General features: G+C 37.6%; 1 protein-coding gene across 4 annotated transcripts; it reads right to left on the bottom strand.

Moving 5' to 3' along the window:
• Positions 1-1,078: 1,078 nt before the first annotated feature.
• On the bottom strand, positions 1,079-26,084 carry TEX9 (testis expressed 9). Of its 4 annotated transcripts, XM_054213360.1 has the most exons (12): positions 25,891-26,084; positions 25,711-25,805; positions 24,703-24,766; positions 23,016-23,086; positions 19,279-19,327; positions 18,157-18,242; positions 16,444-16,625; positions 12,605-12,687; positions 10,109-10,282; positions 5,794-5,928; positions 5,185-5,319; positions 1,079-1,256 (listed from the first exon to the last, which is right to left on the bottom strand). In XM_054213360.1, exons 1-12 carry the CDS (start codon positions 25,933-25,935, stop codon positions 1,179-1,181), a joined length of 1,197 nt encoding a protein of 398 aa, XP_054069335.1. In that variant the 5' UTR covers positions 25,936-26,084; the 3' UTR covers positions 1,079-1,178. The 4 variants fall into 4 exon arrangements, with proteins under 4 accessions (XP_054069335.1, XP_054069333.1, XP_054069331.1 ...); XM_054213358.1 differs by lacking the exon at positions 10,109-10,282 and having other exon boundaries at positions 25,891-26,057; XM_054213356.1 differs by lacking the exon at positions 5,185-5,319 and having other exon boundaries at positions 25,891-26,056.

Here is a 26,084-nt window from a genome sequence, read left to right as displayed (position 1 = left end):
TTTCTAGTTTTAACTGAAAGGCTCATCTGCCCTGGCATTACACTATAAAAATACTAATCTAACTGTAGTTTGTCTCATCTCAAAAGGGTATGTTTGAGTTACTTGTTTCACTGTTAGTTCACGTTACTTTGCTAGGAGGATCTAAGCAGAGACTTTTTTTCCATTTTGAGGTCAGAATCACCGTTTGTACCTTTGTTTCAGTGTAGAAACTTACTATTTATGTGCTATGTTCCTATTCAATGACTGAGGGATGAATCCATTGGAACAGCCGAGGTTTGACAAAGGTTCAGGCAAGCAGCACAGGCTTTTATCGCTCCTGTTCATCGGTGTTCTGCTCAGCTCATCTACACTCAAACTTTAATTATAAAGACATAATGAAATGTTGAAGGATGTAATGCTTGTAGAGCACCTATGAATATGGAGCCCTCCCTCCTTGACTGTATCCCGAAGCAGCAGCTAATGACCAGGGAAAGATTTAGTATTTTCACCTTGACTAAATAAAGTAGCAATTTAAAACAATACAACTGTATTAGGTTGCGGAGCCGATCTGGATAGTGAGGGGCAAGTCTCCTGTATGTATTTGCCAGCCAAAGGTGTCAGATGTAAAAGCTAAAACAAGTTATGAACTTTTCTATGAAAGAGCTATTGGTGCTTAAATTAGATGCCAGACCAGTCAGCGTTGAGGGGAGATCTGTTACAGAGAACAGAGAAGGCCAATTTTCCAACCACGTGTTTTAAAAAGGACATGACATTTTCTTCTCAGCTGGATCACTGGTTAATTTATTTCTGTTGCAATGAGGAACTTTCTGAGACTAAACCCTGACTTCTGTGGACTGAATATTACTTTAGATAAGGTATAGTTTTAAATGCTGGAACAGAGTAAACTGATACCAAAGTTCACTTATTGGAATATTCCTTGCACAGTCTGTGCTTCTCTGCTCATTACAGAAGGACAGTTTGGCCTGAAACTTCAGTAAAGATTTGTATGTCATATGATATCACAACATAAGCTATCAGGCTTATAAAAGTTAAACAATTTAAACACAAGCAAAACCAACAAAATCAGTTCATTGGCATATACAGTTATCAACTATTATTATTAACAAGCATTCATATACAGTGCCAAAATAATGTAACATCTGACTTGTATTTCAAGCAGAAGTTGTCTTTTTATGGAATCAATAATTTCCCCACTCAAGAGCTTTCATGAATTCCTCTTCAGTAAAAGAAAGCATCTTAGCAGCTTCAATGTGCATCTTAAAAAAGGAAAAGAATAATAAATTAGGAGCAGAAGGTAAAATAACGTGAATTAGCAATTCAAAGTCCTATATAATTGGGATAGCTGAAAGGGGCTTCCAATCTATCAGTCTGGTTTTTCGTACTATGGTTTTGATGGATGTTCACCTGTTTAAGCTGAAGCTGCTATTTATATTTTTCTGCAAAAACTTACAGTTTAGAGATAACATGAGAAATTTACGCTAAACATTGCAACTTCAGCTCTAGTAAAACAGGACCAATAGCTTTTCTTAGTTCCTTGCATTGCTTTAAAAATATCTCAGTTTTAATGAGGCATGGAAATTACTGAAAATCTGACAACTCTTGTGACCTCTAAAGAACGGGTAGAAGTGAAGCGGTATACATTCTTTCAAGCTGATCAATATACAGCTTAACTTTAAAGCTATTACATACCAAATACATCATTAAGATTCAGTGTGCTAGCACCTCTAATATGTGTGATTTAATGTTTAATGAAGATTTTAACAAAATAGTATAACACTGTTAAAAATTAACTATCAGCATAACACAAAGAGTAACTATACTACATGAGAACCTGGAGCTGACCACCGGTAGCATGTGTTGCCATGTGTCACACCACATATCTACCGTCCATTATGGCACATACATACAGACACACACCCCCACACTTGTACCTGTGTATATGTTTAAAAATTGTAGAGTAATCTGAATTTGTATTTCTACTACATAGGATATAGCACATTACTTTAAATGGAACACTGAAAGGAACAAACAGAACTTTTAAACATGTAACAAGGGTGTTTTCTCTTCAAATAATGCAGTTGTTTGGAAAACTGTCATCAGGGTCATCAAGGTTTGATGAGAAAACAAGTACTAAATGGTCAGCGTATTTGCAGAGCACTACCAAGCAAAAAGGCGCAGCAGCTGGAAAGCCCTGAAGCTCCCTGGGTTCCAGCTGGTGTCCCAGCAGAGGTCACAGTGCTGCCACACGTCCTTATCCCGACACCGGGGTATAATCTCTTTACCTGTCATCATTCAAAGTGGAAAGGAATGTGTCCCAGCTAAATAGTTTTTACTAAAAATTTTAATGAAATGGTTACATTTTGAAGAACAGCAAACTACTTGTGTCTACAAGGAATCTGTTTTTTATTTATCTATAGACATATTGTCAGTTCAAAAGGACAACAAAGTGTATTGCAGCTCCCACAGGCAGTTTAACACCCTCCAGCTCTGTAAAGCTCAGACTTAATCCCTTTTAAAATGAATATTTTCTATTAAATTCTCTCTCAAGGCAAGCAGAGTATGGTCTGAAGAGACCAACTGAACACCAGCAACTATTTGCTGCCAGCTGCAACTCATCCTACTACTGATATTTAATACCTTTTGGGGATTTTTCTCCTCTATCGTTCTTCACGGGGTAGCATATCCTCACCTTCAGACTAGCTGCACCTGCTACGTGCATCTGAATCTGCCACATAAATACTACACAAATGGCCCAAATGAGGTCTTCCTCATTCATTCAACAAAAGGCTTGTGTGAATAAGCCATGGAGTTCTTCAGGTGATTACATGTATGTAATCACGTATAAACATGTATGTAATCAATGTATTGAGCACATGTGAGGTTTAGCTGCCCTTCCCCTGGGCCTTCTGCCGGAAGCTCTAAAAGGCAGTGTTAGCACCGTTCTCTTTCAGGTCCTTCCGGTCATAGTCTCTTCTGAAAGAACATCCTCCTTTTGTGAGTAAATAACATTTTGTATAAGAAAAGGTAAGTGGCTTGCCTCTACTATCTGCAGTTCTGATACAGTATTAATAATTTTTCTAAAATATATTTAATGAAGTTTTGTGAAGTTTATCTGAGACTATGGTTTTGGGTGACAGCCCAACAGAAATACTGCTCTTTGGCACCCGTATCAGTGAATTCCTGTTCCAGAGGACCATAAGCAACCTCACATACAGGGTATATTTTGAGTAAATGCTGTATTTTTTTCAGTCTCAAAATAAACTTGAAGAGCTAGAAATGCCAGCCAAAGGCTAAGCTAGCCCTGTTTCTGTTAGATGAATCCCCAAGATCTCCTCTGCATCCTGTTACTGCCAGAAAAAATCCTCTTCCACTGGAAATCCTCTTCCTCCAATTACCGATCCTCCTTTGTCCTGTGTTGGAGAGGTATTCCAGATTCAAGGGTGTATTTCCATATCGCAATTCCCAGTTCTTAGGCTAAGTATGTGTATTTTGTTACATGAAGTTGCCACTTCATACAGAACTATGCTGCCTCCGGGGGGGCTCAACAGCCTCAAGAGTGTTTACAAAATGTCTGGTGATCACTGCAGCACTCAAAGGGCAAATGAAATGTTCTGTTTTCTTATCTCAAAGACTGGCCCTTCTAAGCTGCTTCTGCTCAACAAGTCACCACACACTGCTTGCTTTTGCTCTCTTACAGCTTTGGTTTGACAGCGCAAAAAAGAAGCATGTAAACTCCATCCCAGAATGAATCCCATTAGATTCAGCGGAGTAAGCAATTAGAGGTGAACCACTAAGCTCCTACCTAGACAATTGTGAAGCCCATCGCTCCATACATGTCTTGTGCAGCCTCAGAAAGAAAACTGATACAATGCATGCAATCCCAAGTATTTGGTAAGTGAAAGGTGTGATGGAACTATAAGACCTAAATGCATCAGTAAGTGGAAAATTGTTTGATTTGGGCAACATCCCTTAGAATACAATCCTCTCGTTTTCATTTGCTTCCACGTAAACTCACAGGTTCTTTCAGTTTGTACCATCAAAGCTCATTTGACAGGTCTATACTGAAACTGTATTTTGCAAAATGTAAGGTATTTACCCATTCTGCAGTGTCTGAGGTTTCTCTTTCCACGTCCCTCCTTTTTGGGACATCACTACAGCTTTATCAAATAGGACAGTTAAATACATTTTTAGCTATATTCTATCTGAAGTATTAATCCACTTTTCACTACAACACCTTTCTAGGAAAGCTGAATCACTAATTGTTCAGCATGAATTGTCAGTAAGTATTTACTACCTATCCCCTATTCAATTTCAGCTTCAGCTGCTAAAGAAACTGAAAGGCAGTAGCCCCCGCCCTCCCTTTCATGCCCTGAGGGAGATAGGAAATGAATGTAGAATCAAATGACTTTCAAAATAAGTTTAGCTGCAAGTGCAGTGTGGATGGAACACCCAGGCAGCCATGCAGATGTTACTACATTGTGTGTGATTCAAAGTATGTGTGGTATTTCAGGAATTACAAAAGAATGGAGATCAACTCCCCTCCTTCAGTCTAGCAAATTCACACCTAGGATAAGTACTCTCTCTTTTTTTTCTTTTCTTTTTCCTTCTTTTTTTTTTCTGACACACAAGGAGATTGCACCTGGGCAGAACTGTACATGTGTAGAACACCTCAGAATAGAAACAAAAAGGCACGGTGTTAATAGAGAAGGAAACAGTCTGAGAATTCAGGAAGAAGGTAGGTCTCAAATGTAGTGGCTGACTCCTGAGAGGACATGCTGTTACAGCTGCTGATATGGCAAGTAATATGCTGGGGGACGGAAACTAAAAAAATATTTCACGTGCTAAAAGTGATTCAACTGATACAGCACCAAAGGGAGTTGCTGTTACTACCTCAACAGTATTTGTTTTTGGACAAATAGATATTCTCGTCCTAAAGCTTGTCAGTAGCAATCCTTCACCGTGACAGGCTACATTCGAAGTTAGGAATGGAGTCAATTCAAAAGAAGATCAGCCTTTGCTATACAGCAAAATGTAAGCAATATGCACTAATAAACATGAGGCTGCTGCTCACTTGCATTGACACTTCCCAGCCTTGGGGCTCTGGTTTACATGATGCCCTTACTTGACAACACACGGTTTAGCTGGAGGTTGTTAACTGAAATGTAACAGTACTCTGGTCCTTACCTTTTGTCTCTTTAAAATATCAATTAACTTCAACTGCTTTTTAAAACCTGTCATTAGCTCTCCTTTTTGTTTCTGCAGTTTCTTGTTTTCTGTTTTTAATTCTTCAATTGTTTTGAGTTCTTGGTTAGCTACATCCTACCATGGGAAGAAAAGGAGAAATGCATTATCTGTAAAAGTGGTGCTTTAACCAATGGTACTAGGCATTACAGAACAAAATGACAAACAGTAGCCACACGTGACATTTCAGAAAAGAAATGGGATTAATCAAAATATTCCCACAACAAAACTTAAAAAATGAAAAGAAAAACTCATGGTTTGCCTGTGTACCTATTAGGTGTGTATGTGTGTTTCTCCCTTTTTCTTAACACGCCTAACTTTCACACAAATGGGGAAAATCAGAAAAGCTTCATTCTGTACCTTTCTTCCTCCTGCCTGAGCTGCAGTGGTGTCATCCGAGATAGAGCAAGTCACCGAAGGGCTTGATAAGTTAAGTTAATTTTGGGACTGTCTGTAAGATACACAACACTTCCAAACTGATCGAACCTTTTGTCTCATTCTAGCATTCCTGAGCAATTACAGGCTGGAACTCATTTCCCAAAGCCACCGTACCTTGGTACTTTGCTTCAGTTTATTCAGCTCCACTTTATACCTTTCTGTTTCTTCCAGGGCCCTGTTTAAGCGAACCTCTATTGCACTCTGACTGGTTGTGGCCTGCTTTTGTACACGCTTTAGATTCTCCAAGTCCTATTTAAGAAGCAAAGGACAAAAACAGACATTGTGAATAATGGTATTTTAATGAATCCCATATAGACAACACATTTACAGCAGGTCTCACCCTTGAAAACTTAAGAGTCTGAGGACTACTTTGGCCTGCAGATAGAATCTGCCTCAAAGACCATTAATTCCACTGTTAAAATATTCCCTTCTCCTTTGAAATCTTGAAAAGGGATTTTTCTCATCTTTGTTTTAAACTTCTCTCAGAATAATTGTGGATGTCACCATGTCAGACCACAGGATTGCGTGAAAAGCCTCAGATGCCTGAAAAACCTAAGCATCTGCAGATGCTCAGCAGAGAAGAGAAGAGAAAAAAAAATGTCAGTATGTCCACTCGGTGGCAGAGTTTGGAAGGGTGGTTAGTATTCCCAGCTGCTTCTTCCCACCGGTTCCTTTTACCTCTTTTCCCCAGAGATTACTACATGCCATTACCAATAAAATGTTAAAACAGCTTACTGAAGATGGCCGAGGGTAGTAACTATTTCATCTAGCAGAAAATAGCTCATCAAGTAAGTGTTTATGGCAACGATCAAACCAGTTCCCTCTTATCTCTGGTGATAGTATTTCATAGCACTGTGAGTGGGGAAATGAGAAAAAGAGACCAAGATGAGGAGCAGAATAATGAGACTAAAGATCAGGGAATACAGATAAAAGACAAAGTAGAAGAAATAAACAATTCTGGCAGAAAGAGCACATCTTGTCATTTGTGAAAAAGAAATAGACTACTCTTTAAAGGACTATAAAATTTTTAGGGCACAGAAAGATTCTTTTAACTAAATCAGCATAGAGAAGGGGCTTGTTGTTAACCTTTTACCCTCAGGCTGCCTTATTTCTCAGTAAGTGTTCTATTTCCTCAGTTCCGTACCAGCTCTTGTGGTGGTTACTTCTAATTTCCACATCACTCGTCCAAGAAATACTTACTAATTGACTAGTGTAGGCAGCAAAGATGTTATGGTTGGAACAGGTATTTCTGTGAAGCTTTGAATCTTCTCCAAAATGGATGAGGAAAACAGATTCCTCCAGAATTTTATTGGTGAATGTGCCTACTCTCAGACTTCACAAAAATAGGTATTGCTTCAATGTTTTTATTTTGTTGCTGACCTGTCCATCTGATTGATTCTTTAAAAAAAGCTGGGTAAGAGCCTGGCTGGTGGGGCAGCGGAGCCCCTCCCTGGAACCTGTGTGTCATCTGGTGTCACGATGATGGAGCTGTGAATAGGGTCAGCTAAATCTTTCGTGCTAAGTATTTTATTCTGCATTAATATGAAAATCTAGCCTTTCAAGCATTTAATGATAGAAAAAAACAAGTCTGCATGCAATGCAAATTACACAGCAGTTAATGATATCATTTAATGAAAGAATTCTAATAATTTTTTTAGGGCTTTTGGACATACATTGTCACACATAATACCTTAGCAAGGATGTTTTTGCAAGTCATCCAGTGAGGGTATATTGTTAAATATATTCAACTTCAAGTTTTTCATCTTAAAAAATACCTGAAATAAGTATTTTATTTTGTAAGTAGGCAAGGTTTCTGCCAGTTCTTCAATACTTTAAGTAAAAGCTGGATTAATTTTCCCATATAATGTTTCTCTAAGGGGGGAAAAAACCTACTATGTTCTAAAACTGCATCCCATTTCCATCTCTGGATTTTCTCCACTGTTCTGGCTCAGCTGAGGCACTTCAATATCGGCAGGGGGTGTGATACCAGGGAGCTCATCTAGGAGTAACCCTCCCAGCTGGCTTGCTTTCCTCACACGAGCAAGCATACACAGCCTCTCTATCTTTAGAAAGCCCAGCAACACCTGTCCACCCCCAAAAACATTTGTGAGATAATGTTTGCTTAACATCAAGCCCTTCCTCAAGGCAAATTAGAAAACCCCTGCACAAAGCCTTAAAAGGAATAAGAACACAGCTTTGGTGTTTCCCTGACCTTTAGCCAGCATTATAGCTAGACTGAATTAACCAGTGAGAGAGAACATGGAGGAAGGAATGTTCATATAGACAGGTGGTGAAAAAGGACAGGAGCCCTGATACCATTTATTATATGAACTAAAGAGGAATGCTGGAAAGAAAAGGATAGAAGTTTTGGGGAGCATCAGAATTCAGCTGCTGCCTGATGTGAGTGTTCCAGCAGAAACGTTCACAGAGACCAAACACCAAAAGAATGAAATGTAAAAATAACAAACTAATTACCACGTTTCAGGTAAATTGTGAAAACTAGGTGAGCATCTTTGCCTAGGCACATACCAAAAAAAAAAAGTAGCTGGGGGATTAATGAAATTGTGTAAATTGTTGAAAATCTAAGGAAGCTTGGGAAAGCATGTATCACAACTTTAGTCTTCTACCATTTATGTTGCAACAGAAATATCAACAAAAGCAGTAAAAGCCAAAAAATCAGAGGTTACATTTGTGCTACCTCAACTATACAGAAAACCTTTTCTACACTGAAAGTACAAGTCTTGAGAGTTTGGCAGCACAGCAGTACAAATTCAGGCCTGTGTTTACAGGAAATTTTTTTAAAGATATGCCTAGAATTAATCTACAACTACGTTAGTTATATAATGTTGAAGAATACTTCATACCTGAAGAATAAAACAGTTTGCAGACTGCTAAATCCATAGGAGATGTAAGCAATTACTGAAAAATTATTTTTAAATGCATATCTTTGGCAGTTAGGTAATTTTTAATACCAGAAAAAATATGTAAAATGACTTCTGAATTAGCAGAGAACTATTCATTACATTTACCTGCCTTTTTTGCCTTCTCAGTATTGTAAAGAACTACCACTATTTGTCATGATTATGTCTGATCAGTAACCTTGAGAAATTCTAGAAAACACAACCTATTAGGAATAATTCAAGCAGCTGAGGATGGCAGATCCAGAGCAAAGACAAGTGAGGAAAGTGACCATATTTTGGATATGGTACCTGTAGAGCAGAAGTGAATAAACTTTTAATCACAATGGACATCTCCTAAATACTGAGATAAACTTTCTAGCTGTGACTGTCCAAGAACCAGCATAGACTGCCTAAGGAAATTATGGAAACTGCCATCACAGAAGGCTTTAAGTACAGGTTAAACTTATGTCCAGGATGGTTTGGATATAATCTATCCTGTCTTGGTTTTGTAGAATAGACTAAATGACTTTGTAAGTCTCAGTCCTATTTACTGTGAGCCATGAGCAGTATGAGTACTGCTACTGAATATTCTTCCTAACAGAATCAACAATCAGGGGACTTATTTAAGGGAACTTAAAACCTCCAAGTATCTGCACAAAAAGAACGCACAAATTTAGAACATTTTTGTTTTAAAATGCGAGAACTACATAATGTTAAGATGAAAGCATGCCTATACAAATGCACAGTATGATTTAATGGAAGTATAATGAGACTTTGTCAGGCTGAGTTGTGTTCTGTTTTCCCTGAATTTTTAAGCGAAACAATCTCCTGGTTATATGACATGTAGTACACAGTACTATATGTATTACATGATTTTGAAGTCAACCTCTCTAGCTCTGAGTAAAGAAAAACACATGCTGCTCTTAGATAAGGTTCCAAACAAACAAAGCTGTGTATGCAGGCCATCTGCTACAACTAGGCATGTACACAATTTTGCGTATATGGCCTACAGCGGGAGCCGGGTTGATTTTGATTCATCCAAATTGGAGTGGCTGGTTTTCAAACAGTCCACTTTCAAGAACCGAGACGCATCCTTTCCTCTACCTCCAGAAGATACTGCAGGTGTTTTTTTATAAAATGTTCAATGGGTTCTACAGTTCACACTAAAACTCCTATAATCAGAAGTAATTTTTAACAATTCTAATTTAAACAAACAAAAAATCCCTGTATTTTTCAAGATTCCTTTGTGAATTTGACAGCAGTTTCTGAAAAGGTTGTTTTACCTACTGTGGGTCTTTTACATAAGAGTTTAATTTTAAACCACAGAAATATATGATTACAGAAGCAGAAGAAAAGCAATTAGCAAAATATATTCTTTCTTCCTTTAAAAATACAATTTCTCAAACTATTTTCAGAGATTAGAAAGCTAATGGGATCATTGGATACGAATCTATCAAACTAGGGTACAGATGGTCATTTGATGCACTTTTTCCCTTTTGCGAGATATGTAAGACTAATATCTGCAATACCTTTTCTAGCGCAATGACCTCTTGTTGTAACACTTCGCTTTTTTTTTTTGCTTCTTGTGACAACATTTTGTACTTTTCAGTCTGAGAACGTTGCATACTGATTGTTCGTTGCAGTCTGGTGTTTTCTTCTTCCATATCTTTAAGTCGAGATTTTAAATTCTGATTTTCATCATCCTGTTTGACAGTAATCAGCAAAAAAACCCAGCTCAATTATTGCAAGGAAGCAGTAGGATAATGCAATAGTAATGTTTTGTAAATAAACGGCAGTAAAATATACATATTGCAGATAGGGAGATAACAACTTTAAAAAATTATGTTATTTCTAAACATTTAGATCCTTCACGATGGATTTCACAACAATTTTAAGAAAGAAAACAACTAAGACAAAGAAAACAAAACACCAATTTGCCAGGACAATACTTCAAAAAACAGTAACACTTTTCTCATTTAATTTTCTATGGTCTTCTGCTTAGAACTGTCTTGTAGCAGTATGTAAAACATTTAATTTCTCATAGACATTTTGTGACATTTTTGTGAGAATAGCTAAATTAAGAAAAATTCTGGGAAATAGAAGAGAATATAATTACTGATAAATCAATCCATTATGTTTTAGGAGATTATCTGGTTTTGACTTAAAAGCAAGCTCTAATGATCCAGGATAAATCAAGTATTCAAATTCAAGATTCTCTTAACATCAAATGAATCCTGTATTAGCTTCATGACCTACTGGCAATTACATCTTACATGAAGCATTATAATTTCAAGGCATTTTTCTTTTATAACCTTTTAAACATTGTAAGTGAATACTAATGTAGGTTATTTCAGAGATACATTATGCCCTTAATTTCTTTAAGAAAAAGAAATCAAGGCCCATACAGAAAATGAAGATTCTATGAAAACAGGTCTTTCACTCCTGCCCTCTCAGCCCCTAGGAATACATGCTTTAACCTGGGAAATGTAGGTGCTTTACCCAAAGTTTCATGTGACCGCAAGCACCTCAGAAACTCCCATTTCTTTATATTTAAAACAGATTTACTGCTTCCTTATAATAACTGGACTGTGAATTGGAACAAAACCCAGAATGTATCTCAAAGCTTTGCCAATATGAAATTTTTGTGGCCTTCTGAATGTAATGAAGTTATTTTCACACCAGAGAAACTAGTATACAAAATTATGCGTTTACATACAGAGTGCTATGGGAGCAGAACAAGAATAGGTACAAGGTTGTCTTCTGTCATCTGCTACAGTAACTGAATTCTGTAGTATTTTTGGCATGGAATGATGAAGTTCAATAGCTACTGACAAAATTCTGTTTTATTTGAAAATGTCTTTAAAATCTATATGTAACAACTTTCTTCTGATCACAGCATATAAGTATTGAAATGCAGAAGCACCTGCATTGATAAAAATGAAATAAAACACAGATATAAAATATTGAAGTCTAATTCCTTCTAAAGATTTTCTCCAGTACCTATCTCAAAAAACTTATTTAATATTATCCTGCTCCTTAACTCTAAATTAAAAGCTTGAGAGAAAACATATAGGTGGTTTGCTATATGTTCTGAATGTCATAATCACATTTGGGCCTGGGGAACAGGTGTAAAAAAGCATTCTGAAGTTGAGAGACCGCAACTAAGAGTAATCTAATTGTGTAAAATGGAAAGGTAGTTTAAAAGCCTTGCTTGATTACAAATGCATGAAAAAGAGGTGATCCCTCTGGCAGACAGACACAAACTATTTAAGGTTTTACAGTTCAAGAGATGTTTGAGCATCACCGGAAAACATATTGCAAGACAGTGCAGACAGTGCAGATCATAAAATTCACTTGTAGTACACTAACAGTAAAATACAAGTATAGCTTAACAATGCCTTAACTGCAGTCTGATCTGCACAAAATCTACAGTCCTCCCCATCAAGTGTAATCTTGAGAACAACTAATTTCTGTTTCGATTACAATATTGCACTTAAAGTGGATCACAGACTAGCTGTTTCCACACTTTTTTTTCCACCCAGGATGCCCAAAGCACCTGACTAAATTTCTCAAGCATTTTTATTTCTTATTCTGCCCTAACATCCCACTCCTCCATCACCCAGTTGTAGGCATCGCTCATCTTTGCTCCCTACACCAAACTCTGTATCTGGCTGCTACTGTACCCTCCTCCCTTTTCCCAGGCTCTGGTAATGCTCTCCTTCCCAGCAGTGATGGCCAGGGCACTCTGCAGCACCACCGTGTCCCTACAGCTGGGGCACATCTTCGTTCCCAGTGGTTCTTTCCTGCCTCACATTCTTTTTCATTAAGTACATCTCACAAGCTTTTAGACCAAGACCATATTTATACAGAAATTACTATCCTTGCCTCTAAATTCTTAGGAAATTTTAAAAAACAGAACCTTAGTTCTTAATACTTGAAAAGGAGAGGTTGAGGCAATTGTGTTGTGATTATTTGTTAAAGGGGAAGCTACTCCATTTCTACAGATAAGAAAACTCAGCTCTTACCTTTTTCCTGCATTCACACACTACGCTATCCAGCTCTTCCTGCGTAACACGTAACTTTACCTTAAGAAATCTGATTTGAGCTTCTGTGAACATAAAAAGTTACATTTAATATCCACAAGTACTCATTACTCAATGCAGAAAAAAAGCAAGACTGATGTAAGAACTCACTTTCATCTTTTTGTTTTTAAAAACACACTACATTGTTTAGTAAAGAGAATAGGCAAATAAAAACCTCAGATTTCTAAAGAAATGTTGCAAGTTTCTTATTCTTAGGCAAAGCTTTGTATTGATTTTTCCTTTTAACAACTGAACCTGACATCTTTAAAATGTAAAAGAGCCATAATTCTCAAAATTGAAAGTTATTGGATACTTTTGTAGGGTATGTCTACATTGCAGTCAGTCTGTAGCTGCAATTTGTGTAGTTACACCCAAAGTAGTTTTAAACTGCTCACAATAAGGAACTAAATGTAAACTGTAAAACCCTCCTAATAGGTAAATAACCCTCCCACACAGTAGTCTATGCTTTTTTAAAGTACACTGCTAACATTATTCAATTAATAGTTTAAAATTAATTTAATTTAATCAGGTTTTTTCCAAATGAAGTACTTTCTTGCTCTTGGACAGCTAAGAAATGTACTACTGTCATAAAAAAACAAGCTGTCTGGGAATAATATGTTCTTTTACTCCCTATTCCCCACCGTTTCCCCAGATCATTCACAAGGAACTACACCTAAACTTCACAGGCACAAAGCATGGAAACAGTACGAGGATCATGTTGAGCAACATAGGAAAAAAACATTCACAGTAAGTACAAGGGGAAAAGAATAAAGTGAAGGAGGAGCATCTGGACCTGAATGTGAAGGGATGGATGTATGCGTGTGTTCATTTGCTGTAATAGGAAGTCTTTTAATTTCAGCCACCTTCCCTTATCAACTGTCAACTGTGGCTTAACTTGTAACTCTGCAGAGGCCAATAATGAGTAGGATTTAGGAAAACATCACAAAATAAAAAGATTACAGACTGACTTTTTTCCTTCTGTTACATCCTTGTGAGCTTCTGGTAACTAGTGGCTACCCTGAGATGGAGACCATATTGGAGCCATCAAGTTTAATACCTTTTCATGTACTTCTCTACTGTTAACGTTGTTTGATTTTCCTCATAAAACGTATTGTAGTTTGGCATTCACAATATCCTGTGGCAATGAGTTGGCTAGTTTAATTATGCATTATGTGAAAGAAACACTTTGTACAGCTTGCTTTAAATCCAATTTAATGTGGCATTTACTAGAGTTTGCATTACAAAAATGGAGCTTTCCCTTTACCATTACTTTTTGCATTACAGAATCTTTCATATTGCCCTCAAATATTTTGTTTTCAAATTGAAGATTCAAATTCAAGTTGTTCCATGCTTCTAATTGCTACTATATACTCTGTCCTGTATCTAACCCATGACACTTTCCTAATTCTATATCCTGGTTTTGAGATGGGGTGTGCAGAACTGTCTCATGCTCAAGATGGGGTAGCATCGATTGCATAAAAGCATAATGAATAATAGAAAACAATATTTTGGTTTTTGCTATCTTCTGAAGCATTCCTAACAATTAATTTGCCATTTCCACTGTGAACAAGCAAGTTTATGCTTTTGGAGACATCTTAATTAGTAATAACTAAACAAAGTCCAACTCAGAAGTAGGTGTAATTGGCGTTTTTTCTATCAGCATTACTTCGCACTCTTTAACGCCTGTCACCTCACTCAGTACTGTGAGATTCTTCTACAACACCTCAATGTCAGTTTTAACTAAAATCATTGTCTCATATACAAATTTCTTTACCTGCTATCATTCCTTTTTTCCAGATTATTTTTCTGTATATTGAACAATGTAAGCTCCGTGACAGATCACTCTAGGACTATAACACTACCTGCAAAAACCGTTTTTTTCTTTTTAACATTTTCTTTCCTCTTTTACTCAGTTATTAGGCCACAGACAACTTCTCTTCTTAGATAGCTCTGTGTCATTAAAATCAGTTAGTAGTATACCTCGTTGAAAATCCAAGAGCACAACCAGAACCAGATCAACCTTGGGAGGTGGCTATGATCCAAAATTAGAGTTCTCACAAGAGGTAAAGGTAATTAAACAATTAACTTCCTAATTGGTCAATTTTAATCACCTCATGATAAGTGGGAGGGGTATCACTTAATAAGATGGTCCTAAGTTATAAAGTAACTAACAGTTTAGGGAATGGTAAACAAGAAAACGTTGTTTGGGGGACTCTGATACCCTACAAGAAGAATAGGTGTCCTGAACTCCTGAGATAATCTGAAGATTAACATGAAGCGCAACAACACATTCAGGTATTTTGTTCGTATGTATGTGGGTATATTAGATAAAAATAGAACTTTACCTTCATCTTTCTACATGTCTCTGTGTTTCTATCATTGCTTGTTACCACAGAGTTGAGTTATAACTCACAAAAACCGCCCCTGAGAAAAATAATGTGTAAGCTACTGTGTTGGCAGAAAAATGGCTGCACTATAATAACCTGTGATCACGAAATAATGACATGGAATTTAATTTCAGGAAGAGCGCTGCAAGAGGCTCAGGGAAAGCACAATGGTATGGAACCTTATCAGCACATTGCCCTAAAAAGTCTAGCACAAGCACATAAGTCTGAGGAATCCCGTACCAGGAGATTCCCCCTAAGGGATCAGCCCACTCTCTAACAGGGCCTATTTAGCATCCACATCCACTTTCTTGTGAAAACTGTAACTGCTCTTGGAGTTTGATGCTGCTAGCCTGCTCTGCAATTTCGCATATTACAGAGGCATTCAGACTGTTCTAAATAGTCAATATCAAATTTAAAAACCAAAAATCAATCCAGAGTATTTTCATTTCACTTCATCATTAGAATTGCAGAAACAATTCTTAATACTCAAATACATGCCCTTGGTCCACAAGGCCTCATCACTAGACACCAGTAATAACTCTTCTTGAGTTATCCCGAATTTATTTGGTGTAAGCTTCCCATGTGGTCCAAAGCAATTTCTTATTAGTTCAGGAACAAGAACTATAAAAAAAGGTATCTGAATATCTGTTTTGAGAGACTTATTAACAAAAGACTTGCACAGAATTACATGAGGCTAGAAATCAAGCTATTTCTGTGTTCACATGCTCGTCACCATCAAGCTGTTAGATTAAAAGCAGAGGTTTGGGCATTCTGTAGTACTGCTGTGAATCTCTGTGCTTGCTTTAGCCAAAAAGACAGATGTGCATCATGCCTTCAGCTTCACTGGCAAATGTTGCAATCCCTTTTCCTACTCTATTTCTAGGACAAACATAAACTCGCCATTTGGAGTGGGAAAGTGTCCGGAGGATTCTCATTCAAGCACTGTTGCTAAAACACTACTTCATTTAAACCACTTACTGAGATCCATACCATTGATCTGAGGAAAGGCTTTTTCCTCTAAAGGCAGAATCTGTGCAAAGGACTGAAGTTCATCTTTTTGGAAATAGAAACTTAGCGTCGTGTATTTCTGTTTCCCAGTGAAATGAATCAAATGTCATGCACATATTCAACACACATAACCATCCAAACGTCTTCCTACAAAGGTGGAAATCAAGATAAAATTCACTTTTTCCTATGACTAGTTGTATGTGACCTGATCTTCCTCCAGGACTATATAAAGAAGAAAAACCTTCTTTTCCTTTTCCCTTTAACTTAAGGGCTTTAGAACTTTCCCTGAAACTTCTACAGAAACTCTCACTTTTTCCCCCCAGGGGAACCAATTTCTAACAGTCAGAAAGTAAGAATAAAAATATTTAGCCATGGGCAGCGACTTACCTGCTCCCATTTCATTTCCAATGCTTGGAATAATATCATCATTATCTAGACAGTCCAGTAAGCCTCCTTTCTCTAGTTTTTCTTCAATTTTGCTTATTGTTTTTGCTAAAGAAAAATCTATGCAATCTTCCAGTCCTGCAACATCATCAGTACTTTGTACTTCTGGGTTTCTTATTTTTGAACTGAAAAAAAAAAGCAAACCCTAGATTTTAAATTTGTAATTAAAAAAAAATACAAAAATATAGCATATTTGCTGGTTTTAAGAGTATACAGAATTATTTACCTAATGCAACTTCATTGCTCACATTTGTATGAAAGGTGCATTGATGACAATTTCTCATTTTTTTTAAAGGAGGATACCTTTACTGTATTGTATATTTAAAAATTACAGGATTTCACCTATTATAACGTAGGAGGCAGCGAAACAGTACCATTTTCTAATGAGAAGATTTTGGCATGGTCTTCTCATCCAACAACTTCATAACTAAATCAGAGTAAAAGAAAAAAACAGGGGAATGTTCTCTTGGCTTTAGCTACTATCCTCTGCCTTAATTCTGCTATTTTTTCCCCCTGCATGTTAACATCTAGAGCTCTGTCCTCTCTAGCTGTACTCCTACCTTATGACCACAATTTCTTTATCTTTATGCCTGACCTAGGAAACTTCATTGAACCTAGAAGTTGCACCCCAAAGTGTTCATAAAACCCAAACAAAACACAAGGTATGGGACACATCCGCTGCATAGGGTATCTCCTCAGCTTTCTTTTATAAAAAGATGACATTAGTTCCCACAGTATCTGAAGCTCCTAAGTTCTTATTCCAATATACCCTCATCCCAATGCAGCCTCCAAACTCCTCCCAGCTGCTACCTTTCTCTCACAACATTGGGTTCACCCTGCAGGTCCTGTATCTGCACAATTGCACTTCTAAATCTCATGATGTGGTGCCAGCACGACAGCCTCCCCTGAACTGCCCAAGGGACGCCCAAAGAGTCCACAAGAGACTCCCAAGTCCTGAAAGACAACCTCGGCCTGTGTAAATTCCATGTTCTGCCACCTTGCAGACAATATTCATTCTATTCTGACATTTTTGCATATCTTGTGGCAGTTTTGATTTGCTCCCAGGATTTTATGCATTTCTTCACTCTTTTCTTTTGTCCAGAGCTCCATTTCTTGCTTGTACAACCTTGAATTTGCTATCTACAGAGCTGAAGCTTTTCAGCTTGAAACCCCTGAAAGCTGTGGTACTATTACTGACTTTTGTCTTGTGAGTCCAAGATTCACCAAAACAGGGGAGACCCTCGAGGGCCTCATGTTTCCCATCACAAGCCTGATGACAAATCAGTCTGCGCCACCCAAGCGTGCTCTCTCAGGTTGCCTCAGATGGTGTATTTCCCACATGTACACTCATTAGCCATCCTTTCACTGAAGAAGTTAACAGAGTTTAACTGTCAGCCTTGAGAAGTGCTTGACCAGGAAGCAACGGTTTCACTGTTGTAATATTAATCACATACGTGCGCTAGTCACTTGTGGTGCTCCGTGCAAGTAAGCAGAGATAGCTATATGGTGGAGCTGACTGAGGAGGACTGAGAGTTTGATATATTTATTTATACAAATATATATAAATGTAGAAGCAGACATGAATAAAAATAACCTGACAGACAAAAACAGCAACTAAAATATTTTACTACAAACAGACAGATGTGTGTAACATACCTTGAAGTTGTTCTTCTTCCCTTACTTCCAGAGTACGGTCTGTTCTGAGCCATTGGCATGGAAGCACATTTCTTCTTGTTTGCTAGCTACAAATTTTTTTCAGAAAGTAGTGATTTTCTTTTTTAAATTGGTTAGGAATTACTTATTTCTAGCGTCTTTTGCGGGTTTTGGTCTTTTTCATATACTCAGACTTAAGGATACTTTTCAAACTGTAATTTTCAAACTCTCAAAAGCACAATTTTTCAGTTTTACTTGCACTTGTCTTTATCTTGCAACTTTTATGTCCATATGCTCAAATTATAATACATCCAATAGTCATTTGCTTGTGGGAGTTTTTGCACACATATCATAATAAATTCATGCATAAGCAAGGCTCTCAGCTATTGTCAAGGTATTATCAACTGGACTGCCAACAGAGTGCATTTCTTTGAAAAATGCTTATTGTACCTTCAAAACCAGGCCATTTTTATGCATTATTTTAATCTTATAAATTCCTGAAGGAGAAAAATCTAATAATATTTTTGTTACTTTTTCACCCAAATAAATATTCTTGAAAAAGTTAGGTTTTTTTCTATTGTATTCTGATAAATAACTGAAGACAGGATATTGGAAGCTTTAACTGACCTCCTAAAAGATTCAATGTAATTGTAATTAGGGACCAGTGAGTTTGTTCCTAGTCTCAATCTCCTTTTCCCGTTATATTTCCCTTCCTGTACTAAATATTTTGACTACTTATTTATTATTACATCTAGAAGACAGCAGAACTGCCTTTAGTATTACACTGGTGGGGGAGGGAATGGGAGGAAGGAAGAAATTAACTATGTTCTAATATTTTGCACTTAGAGTTCTTAATTTGATGTTCAAAAGACTGAACAATTCTGTCAATGCTTTACACGTGAGGAATCTTAGAACACAAAAATTAAACGTGATCTATGTCCACTTAACCACCAGTGGCACTGAGAAACCCTAGTAACACTGCCCCTGTAGCACTGCTTTGAACATCACTTCCTTTTGGCTTCCCACCCATGTAAATCCTCAGTGTAGCACTGCCTCAAAGCCAGAAGTAATACGTAGAAATTATACTAGAAGATAAATTAATCAGGATAGTTTTGACTTTGATACCTTGGCATATGAGTGTATAAGAGATGAAACTTCAGGACAGAGTGGATCTCTGCAGAAAAAAAAAATTTAAAATAAAAATTCACAGAACATGTATAACAAAATAAACATTTTACAATAAAAACTCAACACACACACACCCCGCCCCGTCAGAATCAGGAGAATAACATTTGGTATGTCTAGAATAAACAATATAGCTAAGGCAGGAACATAAACTAAGTTCAATCATAAATTCAGTCTCTTTCTCTGTCTTTCCATTACACCTCATTTGCTAGCTAAATCATCTGGTGAGTCTAGGGTATCTAATAGTTTACTTACGTACCAGAATCATCTCTTTAAATTCAGTATATTGCTGCACCTACTGGCTTATTAGATCAATGATTCCCCGTACCAGGGAGTACTTAGCCGGTCTGCAGTGTTATCAGGCTCAACGAGAGAGACTGACAATCCATTACCAAAGATCACCAACAGCTCAGTGGTTAATATGCCTACCTGACATACAAATCCCTGAATTAATACAAAGATATAAACCAGTGTCCTCTACGGCCTAAGAGGGAGTGCAATTGTATGCTCAGATTGACTGTTGTCAAGTCAACTGACAGCAACTATCGAGTGAATATGAGGTGGGAGCAATTTATAAATTAAGCCTCACATAATTTTCTCTGAAATACACGTTGCAAATACTGTACCCATTTTACAGATGAAAAAAACAGAAATAAAAAAGCAGCTTTCTTATCTGCCTATTTGGCTGAAAACCATACTTCTTACTAACTGAACTTCAGGTTAATTGATTATTTTAAAATCTGCTGGAAACAAGCAGAAAGTTTTAGCATGTTGCGTACTATTCAGGTTAAGTTTCTTGTCACATATATGTCACACATATCTTGACACATATATGTCACACTTATGTCACAAAGCACTTTTTTGATTTTAGAATGAGTTATGTGAATCTGTGATATTGTACTGAATGGCCACTTTTTAACTACCGGTTATAATTTTTTGCTTCAATTAAAATGCTGTCTTATAAAAGCTTTGGAATAAAATTCAAATTTCAGGCACATCAAGTCACCTCAATTTTTTTTGCCCAGCTGATTTGAGCAAACGTTTAGATTTTGTCTTTAAAAATTTCGCAGACATCCATTCATCAACAAGAATTATCTGCACAAAGCTGCAGATTTTATTAATCCAAAAAAAACCTGGAGAAATCGTCTGTGTGGTTGGCAACAGACTTCAAGAATAGGATGATTAGTTTTTTTTGTCTATTTACCCTATTTTCCTCATGCTTCCTTCCTATTGGCTAGCTTTAGGAGCATACAGAAGGTGAGGATTTGCTGCCACAGAAATAGCAGCTATATGTTATTCTGGAAAATACGAAAATACAACATTGTCTATACTAAAGAAAACAACAATGTTCTTTCCATCAATAGACTAACTTGTTCTTACTATATCTGTTGTCTCAGGGCCTTCTTTTTAAACAAACAAACAAAACCCTCGTTTTTCACTAAATTCCTCAAACTTGTTTAACCCTAATGGTTTCTTTCCTCTTCCCCATACATGATAACCCATTTTTGAAAACCTCATAATACAGTTCTGTAGTTGTTTGGTAAGTGAAATCAATGTGTAAATCCTGAAAAGGTATACAAATAAGTAGCTAGAGGATTGTGGCAACACTGCAACAGAAGCTAATGTTTAACAATTCCATCTCTGCATGTAAACAGGAGATGCATGTGCATGAGCAAACCCTTTGTGTTTGCTAATCCTATTCAAAGCCTATAGCGTGCTTGCCCATGCGCGTACAGTTCCCATCGCCATGAGCCTGGCAATGCTCTGTAGAGTGAAAGTGTAAACAAAAGCTGATTTCAATGCGGTGTCACTGGAGCTGCTTTGTCTCTATGCAATTCAAGTTCCTCTAAAAAATTATGCTATAAAAACTCCAGAGTAACTTATTTTAAAACATACACTGACTTGGAGAGTGACTTAAATATTTGCTGCCTTTTTTTTTTTTTAACTTTGATTACTCTTTTTTTTTCCTCTTAACCGGTCTTTTTTTCCCCTGATACTACCTCTTTCTTTGCTTCAATTTCTCCCCCTTTCCAGTTGCTTTAGTTTTCATTCTCCTAAAAGGAATCAATAGAACTGGTTTCAAAAATATCTCAAGTGCTTCCTTTAGACTTGTGGCCTATCATCTGCTTGCACAATTTTGAAAGAAAAAAATTTTTTAATTAAATATTAAATACTCGGAACTAATCTAATTGAATGGCCTCAATGTTCACTCATGGATAATCAGTATACATAATTCCTAGCCCACATTTCTAATTTTTTTTCACTACAGCATGGGATTTCAGCTCTTCTCTCACATAAATTTTTACCAGAAAACAGACTGTGATTGTTTTAAGGTATTTTAGTTTATGTAGGTAGTGGGCAGATCAGCTGCTACTCTGACATCCTAATTGACAATATTTTGTTTTAACTCCTGCTGCACTCCCATTTATTTCAAATGTATACCATCAAAGCTGTTAACTCCCTTTGTGAATCCTCCAATCACATTACTTCATAAAACACCCCTGTAACTCAACTCCAGTTTGAAGTTCTTAAAAAACCTTCTACCTACTGTTCAAAATCAATCTAACAAAACATACAACTAAAGCAAGATCCAGAATTTTTTTGCAAAGCATGATAATACTGATAACACATGGAGTTCCATCCGTCTCCCCAGCCCCTCAACTGACAGATATGGCTTTACAATAGCTCAGGAATAATTTTAACTGTAGTAGCAAACTTCTGCTGGTATAGTCAGGCTTCTATCACAGACTTGCTGTCACACCTTTTTGCGTACTGAAAAACCCTTTTACATACATAAAACGCCTCACTTTTTGTTTTCACTTTTCCTCTGCACTAATTATTTGTCACCTCTAGCAGCCTTTCATATATACTATTTCAAAACAGTTTCGCAGCTGCAGTTTAACATTTGAAGCACCTTGGAGTCTGGCCCTGTATCTTTGTTATCCAGATTAGTGGCATCATAAATTTAGGAACCTACCAGATCAGATCTCTTGATAAAGTTTATTTATCTTAAATTCACCCACTTCCTGTACTATCAATACACAAACCCTTGAACAACTAAATAAATAATAACACCCCTGAACAGCTAAGTCAATATGGCTATGTATCCACTCTAGAGCTAATGGGTTCAAATACACAGGCCAAAATCCACAGTTGTACATATGTTCATACAGGCCAAAGGTATGCTGGCCTCAGGAGTGTAATGATATCCAAGTTCAAGAGGGTGGCATCTGAATGTTTGTCTGTTTTAGGTTTTTGTGTTTGTTTTTTTTTATCAAGCACTTCCTGTCCCAGGAATATTTAGGCCAAGTTAAATGTGAACTAGTATCTACTTCTTCCCTTTGTCAGCTGAACTGGTTAAAAACCATCTACTGCTGAGCGTCTACTGTTTTGTACTGCAAAGAAACCTGTTACCTTGCCTTGCTTTTTTACAGATGTCAGCACTACTTAGCATCCCAGATAGAGTATTTCAGCAAAATTAAGACTTCCTTGAAATAACAAGGAACAACACTCACTCAGTATCAATTTCAAATAATAGGAAAAAATTTAGACTTCACAAATCCAGTATGCTGTAAAGATAGATAAAATAGCAGCCTGACTAGGGCACAAGTCAGGGTGTACAAGATCAGTGTGAAAGATACCCCACAAATTATATGCAGCAGTTGTAAAGCATATACCTCTGTCTGCCGTCTTCACGTGACTTCGACTGTACTGAAACTGGTCTAGATAGTATCTCCTGTTGGCCGTTCTTGATTTAAAAAAAAAAATAAAAGCAGTCAATTTTGGGGGAATATAATCCATTAAAGATGAATTACATATTCGTAAATCACAGATCACAACTATTGTCTACTATGAAAAAGAATGGAAACTACAGCCTGCTGTGGAAAAGAACTTCTCAAACATGGGAAAAGATGGCTAAAAATTAAAATGCCATTGCTCTCTCCCAACATTTATTTCTGCTCCACAACACGTAACTGCCTTTTGCCTGTAAAACTTTTGCCCAAATTAACATCATTGGAGATGCTCTTATCCTCCCTCCTTTTGCTCTGAAACACAGGAGTAGCAAATGCATAGCAGGTGGAACAAATTTTCAATTTTCCATATTGCACAATAAGCCTTAAAAAGAAATCGTTATTCATGCAATACAACCATAATTGCACACTGATATGTTGTATGTACTTTAGAGAACAATTCAGTCTGAATGTTCAGATAGCTTCTATGTTGCTAAGTTACAGTTAGAAAGCATAATCCAGAACAAAATGCAGTTGTCCTGTTTGGTGTTCTGTTTTTTGGGGTTATTTTTTGTTTCTGTTTTTGTTTTTATTTAAGTTAGACTGTTTTTCTTTTGTTGTTAAACGTATATCTGTGCAATCTGGCAGTACCATGTGGTATATTAAGTGTCCTAAGAATATTTGATCTTCTGCCGTATTTAGAGAAGGGGAAAAAAAACAGTCATTTTGTTGTTGCTTTTTTTTAAAGGAAAGAGACTAGATGCTATTTTGGACGCTTCATCTGCTTCTGTTCAAATGCCAAGCAGTTAGCCTCAGCTTATCACAGCTCAAGAGAAGAATATGTTTTCACAGGACATAAAAATGAAGTTTCAACAGTGGGAAAAGTGCACACAAGTATAGCTTTCTGAAAGACTTAATATTTTGTATTTTAAGCATTATTTATTTGAGCGAGTGCACTTACAGTGAATATATCTAATATGCAGAACACCTTCTCCAAACTGTTTTGGGTATAAACCATACCTCCGCTGTTCCTTTTTTTAATATTTGTCCAATTTTCATATAAAAACTTGACTCTACCTGGTACACCACCACAGCAATGTTAAAAGATAATACTGATGATAAATGGGAAATTTTTCTGTTTTAAGAAAGCTTCCTTCTTGCTAACTACATATTTTCTATTTATGTTGCTTATTCTTTGTATTTCTTTCAGCTTAAACAATGTAGATCCTACTTTACTAGGATGTTATTCCAACAGTATCTGGTTTTCAAGTACTTTTTTTTTTTTTTTTTTTTTTTAGTATTTAAGACATAAAACCACCTACCGATACTTTTCTTAAACATCATAACCAAGTTTTTTTAATGCGGTTTTATCTGCACAATGCTCTGTGGATCTATGTGAACCTCTATGTGAACATCTACCTACCTGATGAAATTATATAAACACTATTTTTAGATGTGTCTTTAGCAGAACTTTACCATTTTGAAAAAAAAATAATTAAAAGCTTAGATTGCGTTTGAAACAAAAATACTTTTACTTTTAGTTGTCATGGTCTAAATAATTTCTTTTGAAACTTGACCCTGCGTGCATGTGAATCATGGCTAATTTACGTGACAGTCTGCATTACCTACTCACCATTATTTCTTCAGCCTGACGCACTAGTTTCGCTGTTTTTGCTTCTAGTTCTGCATTCAGTCGCCTGAAAGAGTAAGAGTGCTTGCTACTGAGTTTTTTGAAAGATTTAAAATAAATAAATGTAAGCATGACAGTATCTCTGCCTGAACGAAGTGAAATTTTAATAACTCCTACACAGGAACACTGCAATATACTTCAGAGTATTAACAAAGTTACGTTTCAACAACTCCCTGGGCTTCTGTCAAATCAACAGTAATAGAACACCTATATCCATTAAACAGTAAGGTTTAGACTATAATTCTGAGAGGTAAGGGTGTCCTTGCTTTTGTCCATGTCATTGTTTAATATGCATTTTACGTATATTTCCTCAGTGCTTTCCATTTTTAACACAGTCCCTACCTTAGGTATACTTAGCAGCAGGGGTTGGGCAAGCAGGCATGTACGATTACATTACTCGATCACAGAATTAAAATGTGTTGCTAAACACATGTACAGGTTAAAATAAGCTTGTGTTCCTGCATGCTTCACTTCATAGCTTTTTGTGCGGTGTGACTGAGTTTCTGAGGCATGGCTCCTTGTACATCCTCACCATCCACAGGTAACAGAGCGAGAGCTTTTAAACGTGCTTTCACTGCATTTGTACCAAGCTTAAGAGCTTTTAAGCTTTTTTTTTTTTTTTAACAGGCTTAAGCACGTATATATTCATAATGAGAAAGTAATGTCAGTGTTTTAAATGGAGAAAACCCGACTGTCCGACGCTGTGGGGCCGAGGTGAGGCCTAGAGCAGCGCCCAGGCCTCCCTGAGGGGGTGTAAAACAGCCCAGGAAAACGGCCGTACCGCGGCGGCAGAAGGTTAAAACATTGCTCTTGGGACTCTAATTTGTACGCTTTGGGGGAACGAGTTGAGGGACTGAGATAGAGGGGATTAACTGTAACCTCCGTGAGGAGAGCCTGCGGGACAGGGCTGAGGTGCCGGGGCCCCGCCGCCGCCCGCGGCCTCCTCCTTACTTGTACTCCGCCTCCTTGGCCAGCAACTCGCCGCTCACCAGGCCGGTCCCCACGGCGGCGGGGGGTCGGGGGTGCCCGCCGGGCGTTCTCCGCACCTGCAGCGAGGAGGAGGAGATAGTTTGCGGGACGAGCACGGCGCGGCCACCCGCAGCCTCGTCCCGCCGCCCCCGCTCGCCGTACCCCGGGCAGACCCCCGCCCCGCCGGACCCTGCCGCTCGCCGCCATTTTGTTGGCGCAGAGGCTGCTGCCTGGCGTCGCCTTCGCCGGGGCAACCGGCCGCCGCCGCGGGGGTGGCGGCTCTGCCTCTGTCCCCTCCCCGGCCGAGGGGCGGCCGCCGCCGCGGCTTGCCGTCCTCCCCGGCCAGGCCTCCTGGC

Source organism: Rissa tridactyla, chromosome 9 (assembly GCF_028500815.1).
Source record: "Rissa tridactyla isolate bRisTri1 chromosome 9, bRisTri1.patW.cur.20221130, whole genome shotgun sequence".
NCBI classification, from domain to species: domain Eukaryota; kingdom Metazoa; phylum Chordata; class Aves; order Charadriiformes; family Laridae; genus Rissa; species Rissa tridactyla.
The sequence above is the reverse complement of the archived record's forward strand: the minus strand, read 5'-3'. Positions and strand labels throughout refer to the sequence as shown.

Excerpts from the sequence above, each read along its gene's own strand:
- TEX9 (XM_054213360.1), bottom strand. The coding sequence starts at position 25,935 with ATGGCGGCGAGCGGCAGGGTCCGGCGGGGCGGGGGTCTGCCCGGG. Across the intron at positions 23,087-24,702 it reads GTCAGGCTGAAGAAATAATG|AACGGCCAACAGGAGATACT; the intron begins GTGAGTAGGTAA and ends TTTTAAATCAAG. Across the intron at positions 5,929-10,108 it reads AGGTCATTGCGCTAGAAAAG|GACTTGGAGAATCTAAAGCG; the intron begins GTATTGCAGATA and ends CTTCTTAAATAG.